At 41.9% G+C, this 18,102-nt stretch overlaps 1 protein-coding gene across 2 annotated transcripts in view; it reads right to left on the bottom strand.

The window, feature by feature from the left end:
* Positions 1–18,102, bottom strand: part of cfdp1 (craniofacial development protein 1) — a 135,587-nt gene that overhangs the window by 14,852 nt on the left and 102,633 nt on the right. For both annotated transcript variants that reach the window (XM_033036287.1, XM_033036286.1), the window contains one exon: positions 7,135–7,293. In XM_033036287.1, coding sequence (XP_032892178.1) covers positions 7,135–7,293 — 159 coding nt within the window. The remainder of the gene's footprint in view (positions 1–7,134; positions 7,294–18,102) is intronic.

Here is an 18,102-nt window from a genome sequence, read left to right as displayed (position 1 = left end):
TTCCTTCTTAAACACCAAAAATAATAGTTGTGGATCAGCCATAGTGAACGTGCGTTATTATGAAGTCCAGTCCAGCGGAAATGCTTTGGCCAAGTTGCTAATTTGATAAAACATTTGGCCATTTTTATGCTAAGCCTATTCTGTACTTCAGGACCAGTATTACTTCAGTAATACCAGGATGGTTTTACTTAGCACTTCTACTACAATGTTCCAAGTCTGCATATTTAACAAGCTGTGGTGACGTGTGGTGAAGAATACTTTCAATGGGGGAAAAAAAAAAATGGAATTCAAACTGCGAAGATATTGAAAAATCCTTCCTTCCTTCCTCCATCACAAATCGCTTTTAAAACTCCCTACTTCCAGTCTTCATCTTCACAACATGGACCTAGAGCTAATTTTTATCCAAACCTCGAGTTAGGTGCAGGGTAATCTATAACTACAATTTTGGCTAATTGAGGAATTTATTTTGATTGCCAGTGTGAATAAATGTTTCTAGTCCCAGGAAGTTACTAATTAAATAAAAAATTAATTTAAAAACCATTTTACATTCAATGGAACAGTAAACTCAGTTCTCTTCTGGTGGCACTCTCAGAAACTGGGATGGATTCATATAAATTGCTGGAGGTCAGACTCAAGCAGAAAAGCAGCAATGATTGGAACAATATTTGTCCAGTCATTGTTATTCCAACTGGTTAGTATTTAGTTCGGGCTTTAATATGTTTCTATTTACACTGATGGTGCAGAGCGCGATTAAAAATAATACTGTAAGGAAGATGCAGAGTTTGCCAAACATTACACACAGGTTACGTGAGTGGAGAAGGTCATGACCAATGGAGTATAAAGTTGACATTTGTTAAAGTTCATTATTGTGGGAAGATGACGATCCATTTTTAATGGTGAGGAAAAAAAAGGTAGCATTGGTGTTTAAAATAGACAAGTGCAGCTTATACCCTAAATAAAGTTAACATACAGGTACAATACAATGTATGTTTTTTTTTTACCTTTGTAGGCCAGGGATTATAAATTAGACTCTTTGCTCTTGGTCTCGTCTCCAAACCTCTATTGTTATTTCAAACTTTTCTCACTTTGCACATCTTGCAAGATTTGCCTTCTGTATTCTATATTGGTCATGTTGCGACACTGAGCAAATTATATTAATCATAACTTATTTGTTAGGTATATAATAGAAGATGCCTTTCTCCGGTAGAGAAGGCTTGGACCAGACCTGCTAATTACTGAAGCATTTGGTACTTACTGTGCATGGTTACACCACCGTAGATCTCTGGGCAATAATGTTTACACCTTGGCTTGGATTCTCCAGATGAAGTAAAACCATGAACATATTCTGAATCAACAGTTGCTTATCGGACAGAAACGGAGGTTATGTTCAAGACTAATGGAGGTGGGAACTGATAGATGAGATTAGAATTGAAACCCAAAGAAAGTGCAATGGTCTCGGGTGTCTTGCGGCTTTTGAAGTATTTTTATAACATTATAATGATGCTGTTGAAGGCACAGGCAGTTTATCATTGGTAGACAAAAATGCTGGAGAAACTCAGCGGGTGAGGCAGCATCTATGGAGCGAAGGAAATAGGCAACGTTTCGGGTCGAAACGTTGCCTATTTCCTTCGCTCCATAGATGCTGCCTCACCCGCTGAGTTTCTCCAGCATTTTTGTCTACCTTCGATTTTCCAGCATGTGCAGTTCCTTCTTAAACAGGCAGTGTACCATTGATCGCGAGGGACAGAACTATTTTTGATGAACACAGCTAAATGATTTCCCTTACAACATTTCATTTTGATATTAAACAAGATGGTAGGGAAAACACCAGAGAGCATAGTAGATAAGCTGTAAATGATTCAGAGCATCAGAACCTGGGCACTAATATACAGTTGTGATGCCCCAATGTTCAGTGTTAACAGTACAACTTGAACCCTGGTTCAGCGTTAAAAGGGAGCTTTTTGTTGGGGTGTGGGTAGAAATTACTACAGAAAGTATCATCCCAAAGGCAATGTTATAAAAGTTGGATACACTCTTTTAGTTTGGTTTAGTTTAGAGATACACCGTGGAAACAGGTCCTTCTGCCCACCGAAGATAGACACACAATGCTAGAGTAACTCAGCGGGACAGGCACCATATCTGGATAGACAGAAATGCTGCCTGTCCCACCAAGTTACTCCAGCATTTTGTGTCCATCTTCGGTGTAAACCAGCACCTGCAGTACCTTCCTATACCTTCAGCTCACCAAGTCTGTGCCAACCAATGATCACCCGTACACTAGTTCTATCCTGCAACTTTGGGATAATTTACACAAACCAATTAACTTACAAAACTGCACGTCAGAGAAAGAATATTTGTTCAAAAAACAAAACTTTTTTATCCAGCTCAGCAGCTGGATAGCAACTCCCCATTAGTGTTGCTAAGTGATCTGCACTGAGAAATGTAAAGGGCACACCATTGATCCCTGTGTTTTTACCTGCGGAGAGTCCATTTTGCGTCCTTCAAAGCAGCAGAAGAGAAATAAAGGGAAGTTCTTGCTCTCAGGTATAATACCATTTGCATGTTCTGTTCCGAAATCTTGCAGGCCCCTGCCCAGCAATATTGCCAGAGTTCCTAAACTACTTCACTGCAGCGATTCACAATCTCCACCTGAAGGGCATTTAGTGGAACATATTCTGTGTAGAATGGATCTGCAGGTGCCAGTTTATACTGAAGATAGACACAAACTGCTGGAGTAACTCAACGGGACAAGCAGCAGCAGCATCTTTAGACGAAGGGTCTCAACTCAAAACGTCACCCATCCTTATTCTCCAGAGATGCTGCCCGACCTGCTGAGGTACTCCAGCACTTTGTGTCTATCTTTAGTGGAATATATTCTGGCCATTGCCAGTTAGGCCCTCACTCTATAAGAGTATTATAAAAAGTACACATGACACTTACAGCTCGTCAGCAACATTTCTGGACCATTCTCGCTTGTGACAAGATTTTGGATCATTGAAGCTTGCAAACTGTACTGAAGGCTGATTGATGAGATTTGAAAGAACATTTTGAAATCAGAGACAACTAGGTACACTAATGTGTATTTATAGACGAATGTTTTTTTTAACAGCAATTGAGCCATTATCTGCACCTATAACCGCACGTACACACACACAAAGTAATGACTGATTGGTTTATCTCTATGTATGTGGCTGATAATGGAAATTTGACTTTAATCCCTAGTGTGATGTAGAAACTAAAACTGGTTCTGCTCTTATTACATCTACCCAGGGGGCACAATTTCATTAATACTTCCAAACAAAGAGCACAGCACTGTTACTTGTAATAAAGTCTATATCTTTTCATCCAGAATGAAGTGCATTTCTAAAAGATAAACCCCGAGGCATGGCTTTCATGCACTGTTAAAATAAACAAGCTATGATTATTTTAGCTAACAAAAAGGTACCGAACAAGACTAAAATCACAGGATTTGTGACAAAGAGACTTGCGAAAGTCAAAGTGTTCTTTACTGCCAACACCAAAGCAAACATTACTTCATTTTCATGCTTTATCCTCAACACATGCACAAGCAAGAAAGATTCCAGTTCAAACAGAAAAGAGATTTAACAATCATTGTTATTTATTTAATATAAAGAGGTTTAGGAGAATCGCATGAGAAATCAAGGCAGCAGGCAGGTTATAATTCCCTTCAATTCTGCATTGCCATTCAGTCACAGGATGAAGTTCATTACCCCCTATCTCCCTTAATGAAGAATAGGTACGTTAGTTAAAACAGTCCTCATTTAAAACTTAAAGGTAGGCACCTAATTTTAAAAAAAATGTTAATTGCATGCAATCACTGGTGGAAAAAACTGCTAGTTAAAATGAAGCATCCTACTTTGTAACATGGTGATACTCACAAATATCATTAAATTATTATTTTCAAGATTTCAAGAGTTAGATTTAGCTCTTTGGGCTAAAGGAATCAAGGGATATGGGGAGAAAGCAGGAACGGGGCATTGATTTTGGATGATCAGCCATGATCATGTTGAATAGTTCGAAGGGCCGAATGGCCTACTCCCGCACCTATTTTTCTCTGGTTCTATTCTATTTGCTCTCTACCTATTGAGCTCAGTCAGATACTCTCTATACTGCTACTATTCACAGCCATGACCTGCTTATGTACCCTGTAATCCCTTATGCTCGTTCACGTTCCCTGACACAGGGCTGTCAACATTGGGTGAGAGTTGGGAGTGAGAAATTGCGAGAGACCAAGCCTGAGGGAGCGTAACGACCGAGGGGAGGAGGGTGTAGCAGTGGGGGAAGGGTGTGGGAGGGGGAGTGCCCTCCCCTCCCATGGTACGGAGCTTTTGCATTTTTCAGTTTGAAATTGTGCAATCTGGTGCACACTGTAGCGAGTATTTTAATTTACACTTGAATGCAATATTTATGCTTTAAATTGGATTAGGTATGAATAAGGTTAGGTTAAATTACATTCCTAATTACATTCCACAGTAGAGCCAGGCTCTGGTCAACAGGTGCAGCACATGAATGATCTTAGTGTATTCATGTATGGAAATCAGATTATAATCAAGCACTTGGCCCATGTTGACCAACCTGGGTCTCACTGCACATCTGGTACTACTCCCGACCCTGATTCCAGTTGCATACCTTCTCTCATTCCTGACCCTGAGTCCAGCCTTACACCTTGCCCCCTATTCTACCCTGATCATAGCTGCTTACCTGCTTTGGTTCCCAGTGCTGAACACACCCATTGTCCTAGCTTTGACTGCACACCTGGTACTATTCCAGACCTTGACTCTGGATACACACTTGGCCTTGCTCCTAGCCCCATCTGCACTGACAATATATCTGGCCCACACACATAAAGCCCCATATCTGACCCCCTGGACTTAACCTATTACGTTCAAGTCCACAGGTGCTTATCTAATGCAGTAATCTTTTACGGGGCATTTCACAGACCAAATTTTTTATAACAAAATTTGCTACATCCATTGGCTTCCTTGTTATCTAACATGTTAGTTACTTTGTCAAAGAAGTCATCAATTGGTTGAACACAATTTCTCATCCATAAAATTATACTCACTCAGCTGCATAAGTATTTTGTTACGATTTCCTTCATTTTCCTAACAAACTGTCCTGATGTCATTTTCACCCCCAATATTTTCAGCATATAGGACCCCTATATAACAGTTATGTAGCAGTGTCACAAGCTGAAGTCCATTGCCTATTTATACAGCAGAGTTTGGTTATGGTGAATCGAGGTTCCCGTTACACTGCGCCCCCTCCCCCCCCCCCCCACTTCTGCCAGGTTACCCAACGAGCTGCGCCATGTAGCGTGCTTCTGGCTGTGGGGGCGAAGAGAGCGAGCAGCATGAATGCGGCATGGATATTCATCCCGTCCCTGGCGCACCCACCGCCTGTGGGTACGTTTCCTGGCTCCCCGGCCTGTGAATTCCCCCTCGTTTAACCCTCCCCTCCACCGCCTTTCTTCACAACCTGCCTTGGGTTAAACTTTTGGCATATTGGCCTTTATAACAAGAGGAATCGAGTATAGGAGCAAAGAGGTCTTTCTGCAGTTGTACCACACCTGGAGTATTGTGTGCAGTTTTGGTCCCCTAATTTGAGGAAGGACATTCTTGCTATTGAGGGAGTGCAGGGTAGGTTTACAAGGTTAATTCTCGGGATGGCGGGACTGTCATACTGTCATGTGCTGAGAGAATGGAGCAGCAGGGCTTGTACACTCTGGAGTTTAGAAGGATGAGAGGGAATCTTATTGAAATATAAGATTATTAAGAGTTTGGACATGCTAGAGGCAGGAAACATGTTCCCGATATTGGGGGAGTCCAGAACCAGGGGCCACAGTTTAAGAATAAGGGGTAAGCCATTTAGAACGGAGACGAAGAAACACTTTTTCTCACAGACAGTTGTGTCTGTGGAATTCTCTGTCTCAGAGGCCGGTTCTTTGGATACTTTCAAGAGAGAGCTTGATAGGGCTCTTAAAGATAGCGGAGACAGGGGATATGGGGAGGGCAGGAATGGGGTACTGATTGAGGATGATCAGCAATGATCACTTGAATGGCGGTGCTGGCTCAAAGGGCCGAATGGCCTAGTCCTGCACCTAGTGTCTATTTATAGCGGACATTTGGCAATAACGGCACCATCCTCCACCCCGCCCACCCTGGCCGTTACTGCGAGTGTTTAATGTACTGGATATTCTTATCAGTATAGGACTGAGCAGTGAGGGACGGGTGGGAGGAAGAGGGACAAGAACTGTAATGCATTTTGTGACAAGGTCAAATTAACTTACAATGCTTTTCAAATTCTTACAAATGGCTGTTAGCATATTTGGACAACAATGTCTGGACTTAAGGTACACAAAAATGCTGGAGAAACTCAGCGGGTGCAGCAGCATCTATGGAGCGAAGGAAATAGGCGACGTTTCGGGCCGAAACCCTTCTTCAGACCGATGTCTGGACTTATCTAATTTCATTCCAAATGTAATTTTAAAAATGTAATATCTTGTCGTCATCTTTAACACAGAAAAAGTTATCAATGAAGGAATATCTCTGACCATTGCAATCCCATCTGATAACTGTGACTGGTCACTAGAGTGGAAGAAATGTATTAACTCCTCAGTTTGAATGCACTGAAATTATTAGAAAAGGTGGATTTCCTCAGCAGATTTGTTCTATGTTGCAAAGTTGGATCGGATTTTAGGACTTAATTTATATTCCAAGATGGAATAATGGAAATGTAAAAAATTCCAATAGTTTTCCTGAAATGCTTTATGGCACATTTAACCTTTAAATCAATTAATGCTAGTGAGGAGCAAGAGTAAGTTCCTGCAGCTGGTAGCTATATCATGGAGGGCTTGATAATATCTAGAAATACAAGTGTCTACTGACTGATTTACTATTAAACAGAATCCACTGTACCAGACAGATCTTATTACTGTGGTAAAAAACTACGCTACAACCAACAAGATGCATCAATGCTTGTGCGGGAAAAGAAATAGGTGATTCATTTGAGTTGCAGCCAAGGGCTCCCAAGTACAAAGTGACCACAAAAAACAGATTAGTGACATCCTAAAAACCAGGTCAGTTTCCTTAGAGACAGAGTTTGCGCACTCACCCTTCCTTCCCACGGTTGTAGATTGCAAGCTCATCGCCAATCCCCTCCTTTTCTTTGAATGCTTCCCAGTCAATTTTTGATTTCTCCAAGGTGCTCATCTTTTGCTTCTTTCCTACAATCTTCCCCAGGACGTTGCTTAATCCACTTTGTCTTTTAATTCTGCATTTGGGAAAACAAATTAAGAAAAAGGATAACATATTCAGAACAGGAATGATATGAATCTCAATTGCAAAGAGATCTTTACAAGTGCTATGACAACTGCCACTGAAGTAATTGACTATTCCGCTCTCCGATGAGAAGATAAATTATGTATGCAACTCAAACCTTTACTCTTCCCATTTCAATCTGTCTGCTGTGATTTGCATCTCGTACAAAGTCAATTGAATCAGTTTCTTCAGACTATATTTGATAGGTAATGCTTTGCAGTATTGATCCAAATAATAAAGACCTTTTACTGTACAGCAACAATAATCAGTATATGCAATAGCGAAATTCTGTGGATGTGGAAAACCTGAAAAAAAAGTCAAAAATGCTAAAAGCTTTTGACTCGTCAGGTAATATTTGTGGGGAAATACATTTAATGTCTCAGGCTGATGACATTTTCAGCATTTCCGTTAATAACAAGGTTAATATGAAAGATGCCAGCAATTTATTACCATAAAATAAAAATGACTTCTAAGCACAGCATATTCAAAAATACCTCACAGTTGAAATACTACTTTTAGTTTAGTTTAGAGATACAGTGCGGAAACAGGCCCATCGGCCCACCGAGAATGCGCCGACCAGTGATCCCTGCACACCAACACTATCCTACACACACTAGGGACAATTTACAATTTTACCAAGCCAATTAACCTACAAACGTGTACATCTTTGGAGGAAACCAGAGCACCCAGAGAAAACCCATGCAGGTCACAGGGGGTACATACAAACTCCAGACAGACACCACCCAAAGGATCAGGATCGAACCCACTGCAGCGCAACCAGGCCATTCTACCCGCTGCGCCACCACACTACTTCTGCAGTATAAATGCCGCATCAAGGGTTATGGACAACAAAAAAGATAATTAAACAAATTGCTACATGATCCAGGACATCAGTAGACTTCCGATAGTGCTCTTGAATCTTTTTAAATCCATATACAGCACCTCCCAATCTTGTAGCATCTATCTAGATGAAGTGTGTTCAGATTGGAATATTGCCGCCTGCAAGTTCCAATTTGCCAGGTATCCTGACTTGAAAACATAATTGCCATTCTTTCATATTTTATATTCAGCAATTCTTTACCGCTGGACAGTAAATGACTACAGTGCAGTCTGAAGAAGGGTCTCGACCCGAAACAACGCCTATTCCTTTGCTCCATAGGTGCTGCCTCACCCGCTGAGTTTCTCCAGCATTTTTGTCTACAGTGCTTGAAGGCGGCGACTGGCCATCTTATTCCCAAGACAAATAACTCCTGGTGTGCAGAAAGGAAGTGCAATTGCTAGCATATTCCAAAGATAGACACAAAGTTGTTTTAGCCTCTGCAGCACTCCTTCAGCAAACAAAGTCAGTCTTGATCTTGCACTTGGATTTTTAAGAGCAGAGCTTAAAGAAACAACCTCAGATTCATAGGCTTGTTGTGCATTATATTTTTACTTCTGAATGCATGCATTGAAGATTTTTATTTTTAATACCCAGCTAACCATATGCATTTGTTATTATTAATGACAAGGGTTATCGGAGCACAAGGCCAGGAGTTATCAGTACAATGAATAAGTTACAAATATGTCAAAGGCTTGTGGCTAAACTCTCTTGCTGGAGATGTTCATCGTCTGATACTTGCAGCTGATGGTGCTGACTGTCTTTGTCCTTCCAGCTCGTAGGCAGGGAAAGTCTGCGAGCTGCAATCAAAATCGTCTAGGTAACTGCAACACATTTTGTAAATGGATTATATTATAGGACACGTGCTGGTGCTGGAGGGAGTGTATAATTATTGTGGTGGATGGGGTGCCAGTCAAACAGGCTACTTTGATCTGGAGATTGTCATATTTCTGGAATTCATCCAAGTGAACAGAGAGCATATCATCACATTCCTGACATGTGGCTTGTACACAGTAGCAAGGTTTTGTGGAGCTTTGTGGATTCTGGAGGTGAGTCACTTACTGCAGACCAAAGATCATAGTGAATGCAAGCACCCAAGGACAGATCGGGGAAACTTCCCACATTTTCGCTCCCAGAGTGCTTGCATTTTTCACTGCAATCCCATTCAGAAAAGTTTGCACAATGAATTAAATTAATTGCATGGTCCAAACTTGGGAGAAATTACTTCCTTGGAGATAACGTACACTGAGGAACGCTGTTGCTCTGGTGCAAGCTGACTCGAATTGCATAATCACGGCTGCAGACTAACGGGGCCCCCCATTAATGTGCGGCGCTGGCATGAATGGCGTGGCGCTGCGTACTCTGCACTTGCAGGCAAAGATACTAATCGCGAAGCCGGTTCCGAAGATGGCACTAAAAATTATCCATGACCTACTACGGACCATCTATGATCTTTGCTGCAGACTACCCAGCCTCCTTCCTGCGCTTGATACAATATTTGTGTGCCAGATCCAGTTTAGACAATGGTGAGCCCCCTTCTCTCGGGAGGTCGACAGCCAGGTTTGGCTGGGCTCTCCTTTGACGGATTTGGTGGCTGCTAACATTTGCATGTCTTGTCCTTTATAACGTCACGCCCAAATACAGTCCAGGTCCTGCTACATGTGGGTGCAGATTGCTTCAATTGCTGAGGAGTCATGAACAGACCTGAAAATTTGTACAACCATCAACAAATTTTTTTTTTTTAAATAAACAAAAAAAAAAGATTATTGTAGCTCAAGGTCGTTAGACAAGAGCAGAAACTTGATGAAGGGACTAAATTCCAGAGGCATGCTGAGCTTATAGATCATGGCATCAATTGACAGATCATATCCAGGAGCTCTGGCAAAACTGAAATCCATGGAAGCACCCTGAAGAACTGGGCAACTGAGGAAAACTGCAGCAATATCTGGGGGTTAAGGTGATCATTTACAACTATCTTCAAATGTGCCAGGTATCAGCCAGTGGAGGAATCCTCGCTGGATTTCTGTTTCGCCAGGCTATTTAATACCATGTGGCAATGAATGCTGTGATGTCTAGGGTTTACTGTTCAGCTTGCCTCTGGAATTGAGTCCTCGAGTCAATTTTTGGATCAAGGAGCTATGAGTTCTGATGCCAAATGGTTCCAGTAAACGCCAATGATGGCATCTGCGATGAGGTTATTAGCGAGTAAATTAAAAATGATTGTACCATTAACAGCAGCTTCAGTTGTCGATATAGATTGGACTGATGGCAATTAGTGACATTGGATACGCTTGCTTTGTGTGGACCATGGCATTTTCCACTTTGCCAACCAAATGCCAATTATGTAGATGTAATGGAACAGCTTGGCTAGAGGCACAGCCAGTTCTGGAGCACAATTCTTCAGCACCACAGCAAAGATGTTGTCTGGTCCCAGATTGAGTACTCGCACGCAGTACATATAACTATATATTGTGAGCTATATTGAATACTCTCATACATTTTATAATTTCATTTCTGGTGAATCCCTGGGATGGCAGGACTGTCTTACGAGTAAACATTGGAAAGAGTGGGCTTGTATTCACTGGAATTTAGGATGAGAGGGGATCATAGAAATGTATAACATTTTAAAAGGACTGGACAGGCTAGGAAAACATGTTCCCAATGATGGGGGAGTCCAGTACCAGGGGCCACAGTCTAGGAATAAAGGGGAGGCCATGTAAAACTGAGATGAGAAAACACTTTTTCACCCAGAGAGTTGTGAATTTCTGGAATTCTCTGCCACAGAGTAGAGGCTAATTCACTGGATGAATTTAAAGGAGAGTTGGATAGAGCTCTTGGGGCTAGCGGAATCAAGGGATATGCGGAGAAGGCAGGCGCGGGTTACTGATTGTGGATGATCAGCCATGATCACAATGAATGGAGTGTCGAGGGGCCAAATGGCCTCCTCCTGCACTTATCTTCTATGTTTCTATGTCAATTTTGCTGAAAACTGACTGCATTGGTGGGGACTTACAAGACGAATGTGATTAACTCAATTGTTAACAAAACTGAAACAGGCCCTATAACAGCAATGCCCATACCAAACATGATGCCAAGTTAACATCTCCTCTAGAGTCAAGAATTTCACTACCTTGGTACACATGATAATCAAAGGAAACATTGAACCATTGCATAGTTGAGTTTGGCTGAAGGGCCTGTTTCTTTGCTCTATAACTCTGGATAACGCTGCGGGCGGCCAGATGTGCAGACAAGGTAAGTCCTGAATCGGTGCTTCCCTACCGGAGACCGTGGCTTCAAGATGTTGTAGGTCGCAGGCCGAAGATCTAAAGAGATTGTCATATTTCTGCAACTCATCCAAGTGAACAGAGAGCATATCATCACATTCCTGACATGTGGCCATTTGTGTACTACGACCGAGTGGACCATCTTGCTCCGCTGTATGACCTTTGCTGCAGAATATCCAGCCTCCTTCCTGCGCTAGATACAATATTTGTGTGCCAGATCCAGTTTAGACAATGGTGAGCCCCGTTCTCTCGGGAGGTCGACAGCCAGGTTTGGCTGGGCTCTCCTTTGACAGATTTGGTGGCTGCTAACATTTGCATGGTATGAGTGTCCCTTGTCCTTTATAACGTCACGCCCAAATACAGTCCAGGTCCTGCTACATGTGGGTTCAGATTGCTTCATTTGCTGAAGAGTCATGAACAGACCTGAAAATTTGTACAACCATCAACAAATATATATTTTTTAATAAACAAAAAAAAAAAATGATTGTAGCTCAAGGTGGCTAGACAAGAGCAGAAACTTGATGAAGGGACTAAATTCCAGAGGCATGCTGAGCTTATAGATCATGGCATCAATTGACAGATCATATCCAGGAGCTCTGGGAAAACTGAAATCTAGGGAAGCACCCTGAAGAACTGGGCAACTGAGGAAAACTGCAGCAATATCTGGGGGTTAAGATGATAATTTACAACTATCTTCAAATGTGCCAGGTATCAGCCAGTGCAGGAATCCTCCCTGGGTTTCTGTTTCGCCAGGCTATTTAATACCACGTGGCAATGAATGCTGTGATGTCTAGGGTTTACTGTTCAGCTTGCCTCTGGAATTGAGTCCTCGTGTCAATTTTTGGATCAAGGAGCTATGAGTTCTGATGCCAAATGATTCCAGTAAACGCCAATGATGGCATCTGCGATGTGGTTATTAGCGAGTAAATTAAAAATGATTATACCATTAACAGCAGCTTCAGTTGTCGATATAGATTGGACTGATGGCAATTAGTGACATTTGATACGCTTGCTTTGTGTGGACCATGGCATTTTCCACTTTGCCAACCAAATGCCAATGATGTAGATGTAATGGAACAGCTTGGCTAGAGGCACAGCCAGTTCTGGAGCACAATTCTTCAGCACCACAGCAAAGATGTTGTCTGGTCCCAGATTGAGTACTCGCACGCAGTACATATAACTATATATTGTGAGCTATATTGAATACTCTCATACATTTTATAATTTCATTTCTGGTGAATCCCTGGGATGGCGGGATTGTCATATGAGGAAATATTGGAAAGAGTGGGCTTGTATTCACTGGAATTTAGAAGGATGAGAGGGTTTCTTATAGAAATGTATAAAATTATAAAAGGACTGGACAGGCTAGGAAAAAATGTTCCCAATGATGGGGGAGTTCAGTACCAGGGGCCACAGTCTTAAGAATAAAGGGGAGGCCATGTAAAACTGAGATGAGAAAACACTTTTTCACCCAGAGAGTTGTGAATTTCTGGAATTCTCTGCCACAGAGTAGAGGCCAATTCACTGGATGAATTTAAAGGCGAGTTGGATAGAGCTCTAGGGGCTAACGGAATCAAGGGATATGGGGAGAAGTAGGTCGTGGTCCGGCGGTCGGAGCTCTTCTCCTCCGGGGTCCCCAACGAGGGATCCCAGGCTCCGTCACCGCGCCAGCTGGAGCTCCGCAGACCGCAGTTTCAGGCTACCACGGGCCAGCGAACGGAGCGCACCCTTCCGGCGAAGGCTCGCCCGCTCCGCGATGAAAAAGTCTACGTTGCGCCCGCTGCTGAAGCCCCGGGCAGTCTCCGGGAAAGGCCGCACCAATCCTTGTGTTAGGCCGCGAGGGAGGCGACATGGAAAAAGTCGCCTCTCCGTGGAGGAGGCGACCTAAGCGGTTTCCCCGTTACCCGCCCACACCATCCCCCACACAAGACAAACCGAGAAACATTAAAAACACACATTGGGACATGCTAAAAAAACAAAAAAAGTAGAAAAAACTAACACGCTGCTGGTAGGCAGCCGGCTCGCAGCGCCCCCCACCGACCAAATGACAGGAAATGAGAATTACACAGTTGATGTCAGTGTGCATGTTTGGCGTCGTCCACAATCAAGTGCCCAGAGCTTTACAAATGCACATTAGTTCAGAGATCCAGCGCGGAAGCAGGCCCTTCGGCCCACCGGGTCGGCGCCGACCAGCGATCCCCGCACATGAACGCTATTCTACACACACTAAGGATAAGTTACAATTTTGCCAAGCCAATTAGCCTACAAACCTGTACGTCTTTGGAGTGTGGGAGGAAACCGGAGCTCCAGGAGAAAACCTACGCAAGTCACGGCGAGGGCGAACAAACTGCGTGCAGACAGCACCCGTAATCAGGATCGAACCCAGGTCTGTGGCGCTGTAAGGCAGCAACTCCACCACTGTGCCACAGTGCGGCCCACATATGCCAGCAACAACTTCAGTACATTATCTCCTGCCCCAAACTGAAAATTGTCCCCGATACTCCAAAGTTTCTGCACACTGACATACATCTATTTAACCTGATGTACAGCTACTTATCAACATCTGACTGAGAAAATGGTTAGAAGATCTACTGCCCATTATATGTACAAGTCGAATTTTTTTATTACCTCAACTGTATAATCTTTTCTGCAGCTTCAAGCAGCTGGTGTTCGAGAAATTTAATTGCACTAAAATATTTCAAGCTGGTCTTGGATGGTCTCAGGCCATCAGGAAATAATTCCACAAATATGATCCCATCGTTCTGGCCTAAGATAAATGAAATTAGTTATATATTTGCATTAGCTATTTCTGCTTAACAGACACAAATTTATTTTAAATGTCAATGTAACCCAGAATTCTGGAAAATAGGCATTGATGAGAAAAAATGTCACCAATTAGTAAAGTCCCAAACTAAAACTCTGGGTTACAAAGACATACATTTTGGCAGAAATTGTATAAAGCAGAATTGTTGCAGCCAAACTTCATCTGCTAAATACATTTTATCCAGCAGATGAAGTTCTGATTTTTATTGTACTCCACGACATTTGTTAAGGTTATACGGCTTTTCAGAGAATTTAATTTAATGGTCAGATGGTGCTGCTGTATATTCAGACTACACAGTTAAGGCAGGATAAAGTTAGCAAAGAACTGATTTCCAAGTCTTTGCTAGGTCGACAAAAATGCTGGAGAAACTCAGCGGGCGAGGCAGCATCTATGGAGCGAAGGAATGGGTGACGATAGGGTAGACAGTCAGAACCTTTCTCCCAGGGTGGAAATGTCAAAGACTAGAGGGCATACTTTAAGGTGAGAGGGGCAAAATTTACAGGGCCATTTACTTTTTACACTGAGAGTGGAGGGTGCCTGGAACACACTGACAGGGGTGGTGGTGGAGGCTATAAAGTCATAGGTCTAAAGTGATAGGAGCAGAATTAGGCCATTCAGCCCATCAAGTCTACGCCACCATTCAATCATGGCTGATCTGTCTCTCCCTCCTAACACCATTCTCCTGCCTTCTCCCCATAACCCCTGACACCCGTATTAATCAGGAATCTATCTATCTCTGCCTTAAAAATATCCATCGACGGGCCTTCACAGCCTTCTGTGGCAAAGAATTCCGCAGATTCACCACCCTCTGACTAAAGAAATTCCTAACGACAGAGGAATTTAAGATCCTTTTAGATAGGCACATGGATTTGCAGGGAATGGAGCGATATGGATCGTATGCAGGCAGAGGGGATTAGTTTAACCTGACATCATGTTCGGCAAGGACATTGTGGGCCGAAGTGTCCGTTCCTATGCAGTTCTGTTTTATATGTTCCGAGGATCCTACCCATTGTCTTTCAAACAAGTGAGTGAAATATTGGAGGCCCCCACAAAGTCTTGGTGATTCTCTCCAGTCAATCTATGCCAAGTGTATTTTTGTATCACCGTCTCCAAAATATTGTAGAGGTATTAATCAATCTTTTCCATATACGTTGTGCACACTATATTCACTCTTTAAGGGGGAAGGATGTAGATTGGTTTATACATGCAACCAATCATATATAGGTTAGCATCACTAACCCCGCCTTACTGTATCATTTATATTAACACCTACTTCCTATGTTACGCAGTTCTGTAGCAGACAGGAGGCAGTGACTACTAACATGCTGTTAAGTCTGTATGTGGATTAAAGATGATCTTAAGTTACGTGTTGTGTAGATGTCATATTTACATGGACTCAACCCTTAGCGGGAGGACTTGGTCCGTACAGGTTCGGGCCGCATCAGTAGACCACCTGATAGATATGGCACCATGTAAATATGACATCTACACAACACGTAACTTAAGATCATCTTTAATCCAGTAGCATTTGCAAACAAGTTCCAATCACCTTTTTTTCCTATTTCACTAAATGTGAAAAAGAAAACTTAAAATTAAAAAAATCCTTTCCAGGGGACTGGCCACTCCAACAATGGCTCCATATTTTCCCAGAGTTTCAACATGTTTATCTTACTGTGTTAAATTCCTTTGTAGCACACACACTTACTCATCTGAAAAGGGAGACAATTCGATTGTAGCCATCCAGTTATTCCATTCACCCACTCAGAAGAATCAGTTTGCTCTCACAGTTCATTGTTTATACCCTCCCAAGGAAAACTGGTGCCAGGATCGCTGACTCAAATCATGTGGTTGTAATATGCTTCTTAAAACTATGATTATCTCCAGAATTATTTATGGTATGTTATGGATGAGTGCAATTCTTTGCTGAATGTCTGTTATGATGAAGATTGAACCACAAGAGAGAGAGACCCTATGTACAGGAAAGTGCTTTAGCCAACTGCCAATTCAATGCTGTTAGACGGTCTGTGAAAATTTGGCTTTTCTACAGCATAGTCTTAAAGCTACTCTTGTTTAACTAAACCATGTTTTATAGAGAAAACATTTTGTAAACTAATTAAGTTACATCGACGTGCCACAGTTCAAACAAGAATCAATCCAATAGAATCTAGATCATATTTTTTTTTTAAAAGGTTCTGCAACTAACCTCATCATTATAGAGAATTTAACTTGCACTACATGATTAACTAGTCAAAAAATCGTTCAAACAACTAAGTTTAGGTTTATTATTGTCATGTGTACCAAGGTTCAGTGAAAAACTTTGTTTTGCATGCTTTCCAAACAGATCACATATTCCATACAGAGAAACAATCATGTCACACTCAAGTACAACAGAAAGAAAATCTCATCACAACATTTCGAAATGGTGCTATGCTTATAGGTTGAAAAGAGATTTAAAAGAGTAGACCAATTATTGTAATGGATGATAGAAGATCCTACTCTGGGAAAGGCACACGAAGAGTTGCCACGTGCCAGTGCCATCTTGTAGGAACTTCCCATCTTGTAGCAACTCAACTATGTCATGAGCCGCAAACGACCAGTTTTGTGATGATGAAGGGCCTGTCCCACTTACGCGATTTTTTTCGGCATCATAGTCGCAGCAGGTCGCCAAACATTTACAACATGTTGAAAATCCAGCGGCGACCAGAAAAAGGTACGACTCTTTGGACGACTATTCACGACCATACAGGCGTCATGTACGCGGGGTGACGCCTGTATGGTTTTCACTGGATTTTCAACATGTTGAAAATTTTTGTCGACCTGCTGTGACTATGACGGGTGACAGCAGTTGCCAAAAAAAATCGTGTAAGTGGGACAGGCCCATGACTGTGAGGGAAATATTGGCCAAGACAAGGACAAGGCCCTTGCTGTCACTAGAAATCAACATTATGGATTCAAAAATATTTAATTGTGTGTTCAGAGCATTGGAATGTACATAATCTATGTTGAAATGTCTAGAGAAATGCTAGAAATGCAGGGAGTTCGACTGCTAGGTCCAAGTTACGAGGATAAGCATAATGCAGAGCACTTTCTCACAATCTCCGACAGTCACTCACTTTTACTATCTTATCATTATTGCACACATAGATGGAAACATGCAATTTCCTGCAACAGGAAAGTTATTATTAAAACATTATTGCTTTGGATCTCAATCAAGGTTGTGTGACAAAGGACATAACGGAATAGTCACAATAGTCAAAGAGCAAAAGAAAATGATGAACTCACGTAAAGTAATTATGAGAATGAGCAAGAAAATATTTAAATCTTTTCTTGCTCGTTCTCATATTTACAGTAGCTGAGTTAAAAAAAATATTTTCTGATAATCAAAGGCTTAGATTCAAAGAGAATCACATTCTTTTGTGCTACCACCTTCCTCCACTTTATTTCCTTTACAACTATCGTGTCCATTGATGCCATGCACTCACTTGTTATTTGCCCCATTCTGCACCGTAACTGTTCTCTACTTTTGGATTCCTATTTAGTTTAAATTAAGTTGAACATTTTACAAAGCAGAAACAATAGAAACCGATGTTTTAGGGGGAAAAAAAGTATTCAAAATGACTCACGCAGAGCAAGCTCAACAATAGGAATAGCTTTTTTTTTTAAACGTTAAAATTAATTTATAAAGCTTGCTACTTCATCAAAACATCCACAGATTTGCACAATAAATGAATACAATTACAAGTGACAGAAAACAAATAAAACTGTAGATGCTGGAAT

The sequence above is a fragment of the Amblyraja radiata genome, chromosome 17, assembly GCF_010909765.2.
Source record: "Amblyraja radiata isolate CabotCenter1 chromosome 17, sAmbRad1.1.pri, whole genome shotgun sequence".
Taxonomy (NCBI): Eukaryota; Metazoa; Chordata; class Chondrichthyes; order Rajiformes; family Rajidae; genus Amblyraja; species Amblyraja radiata.
The sequence above is the reverse complement of the archived record's forward strand: the minus strand, read 5'-3'. Positions and strand labels throughout refer to the sequence as shown.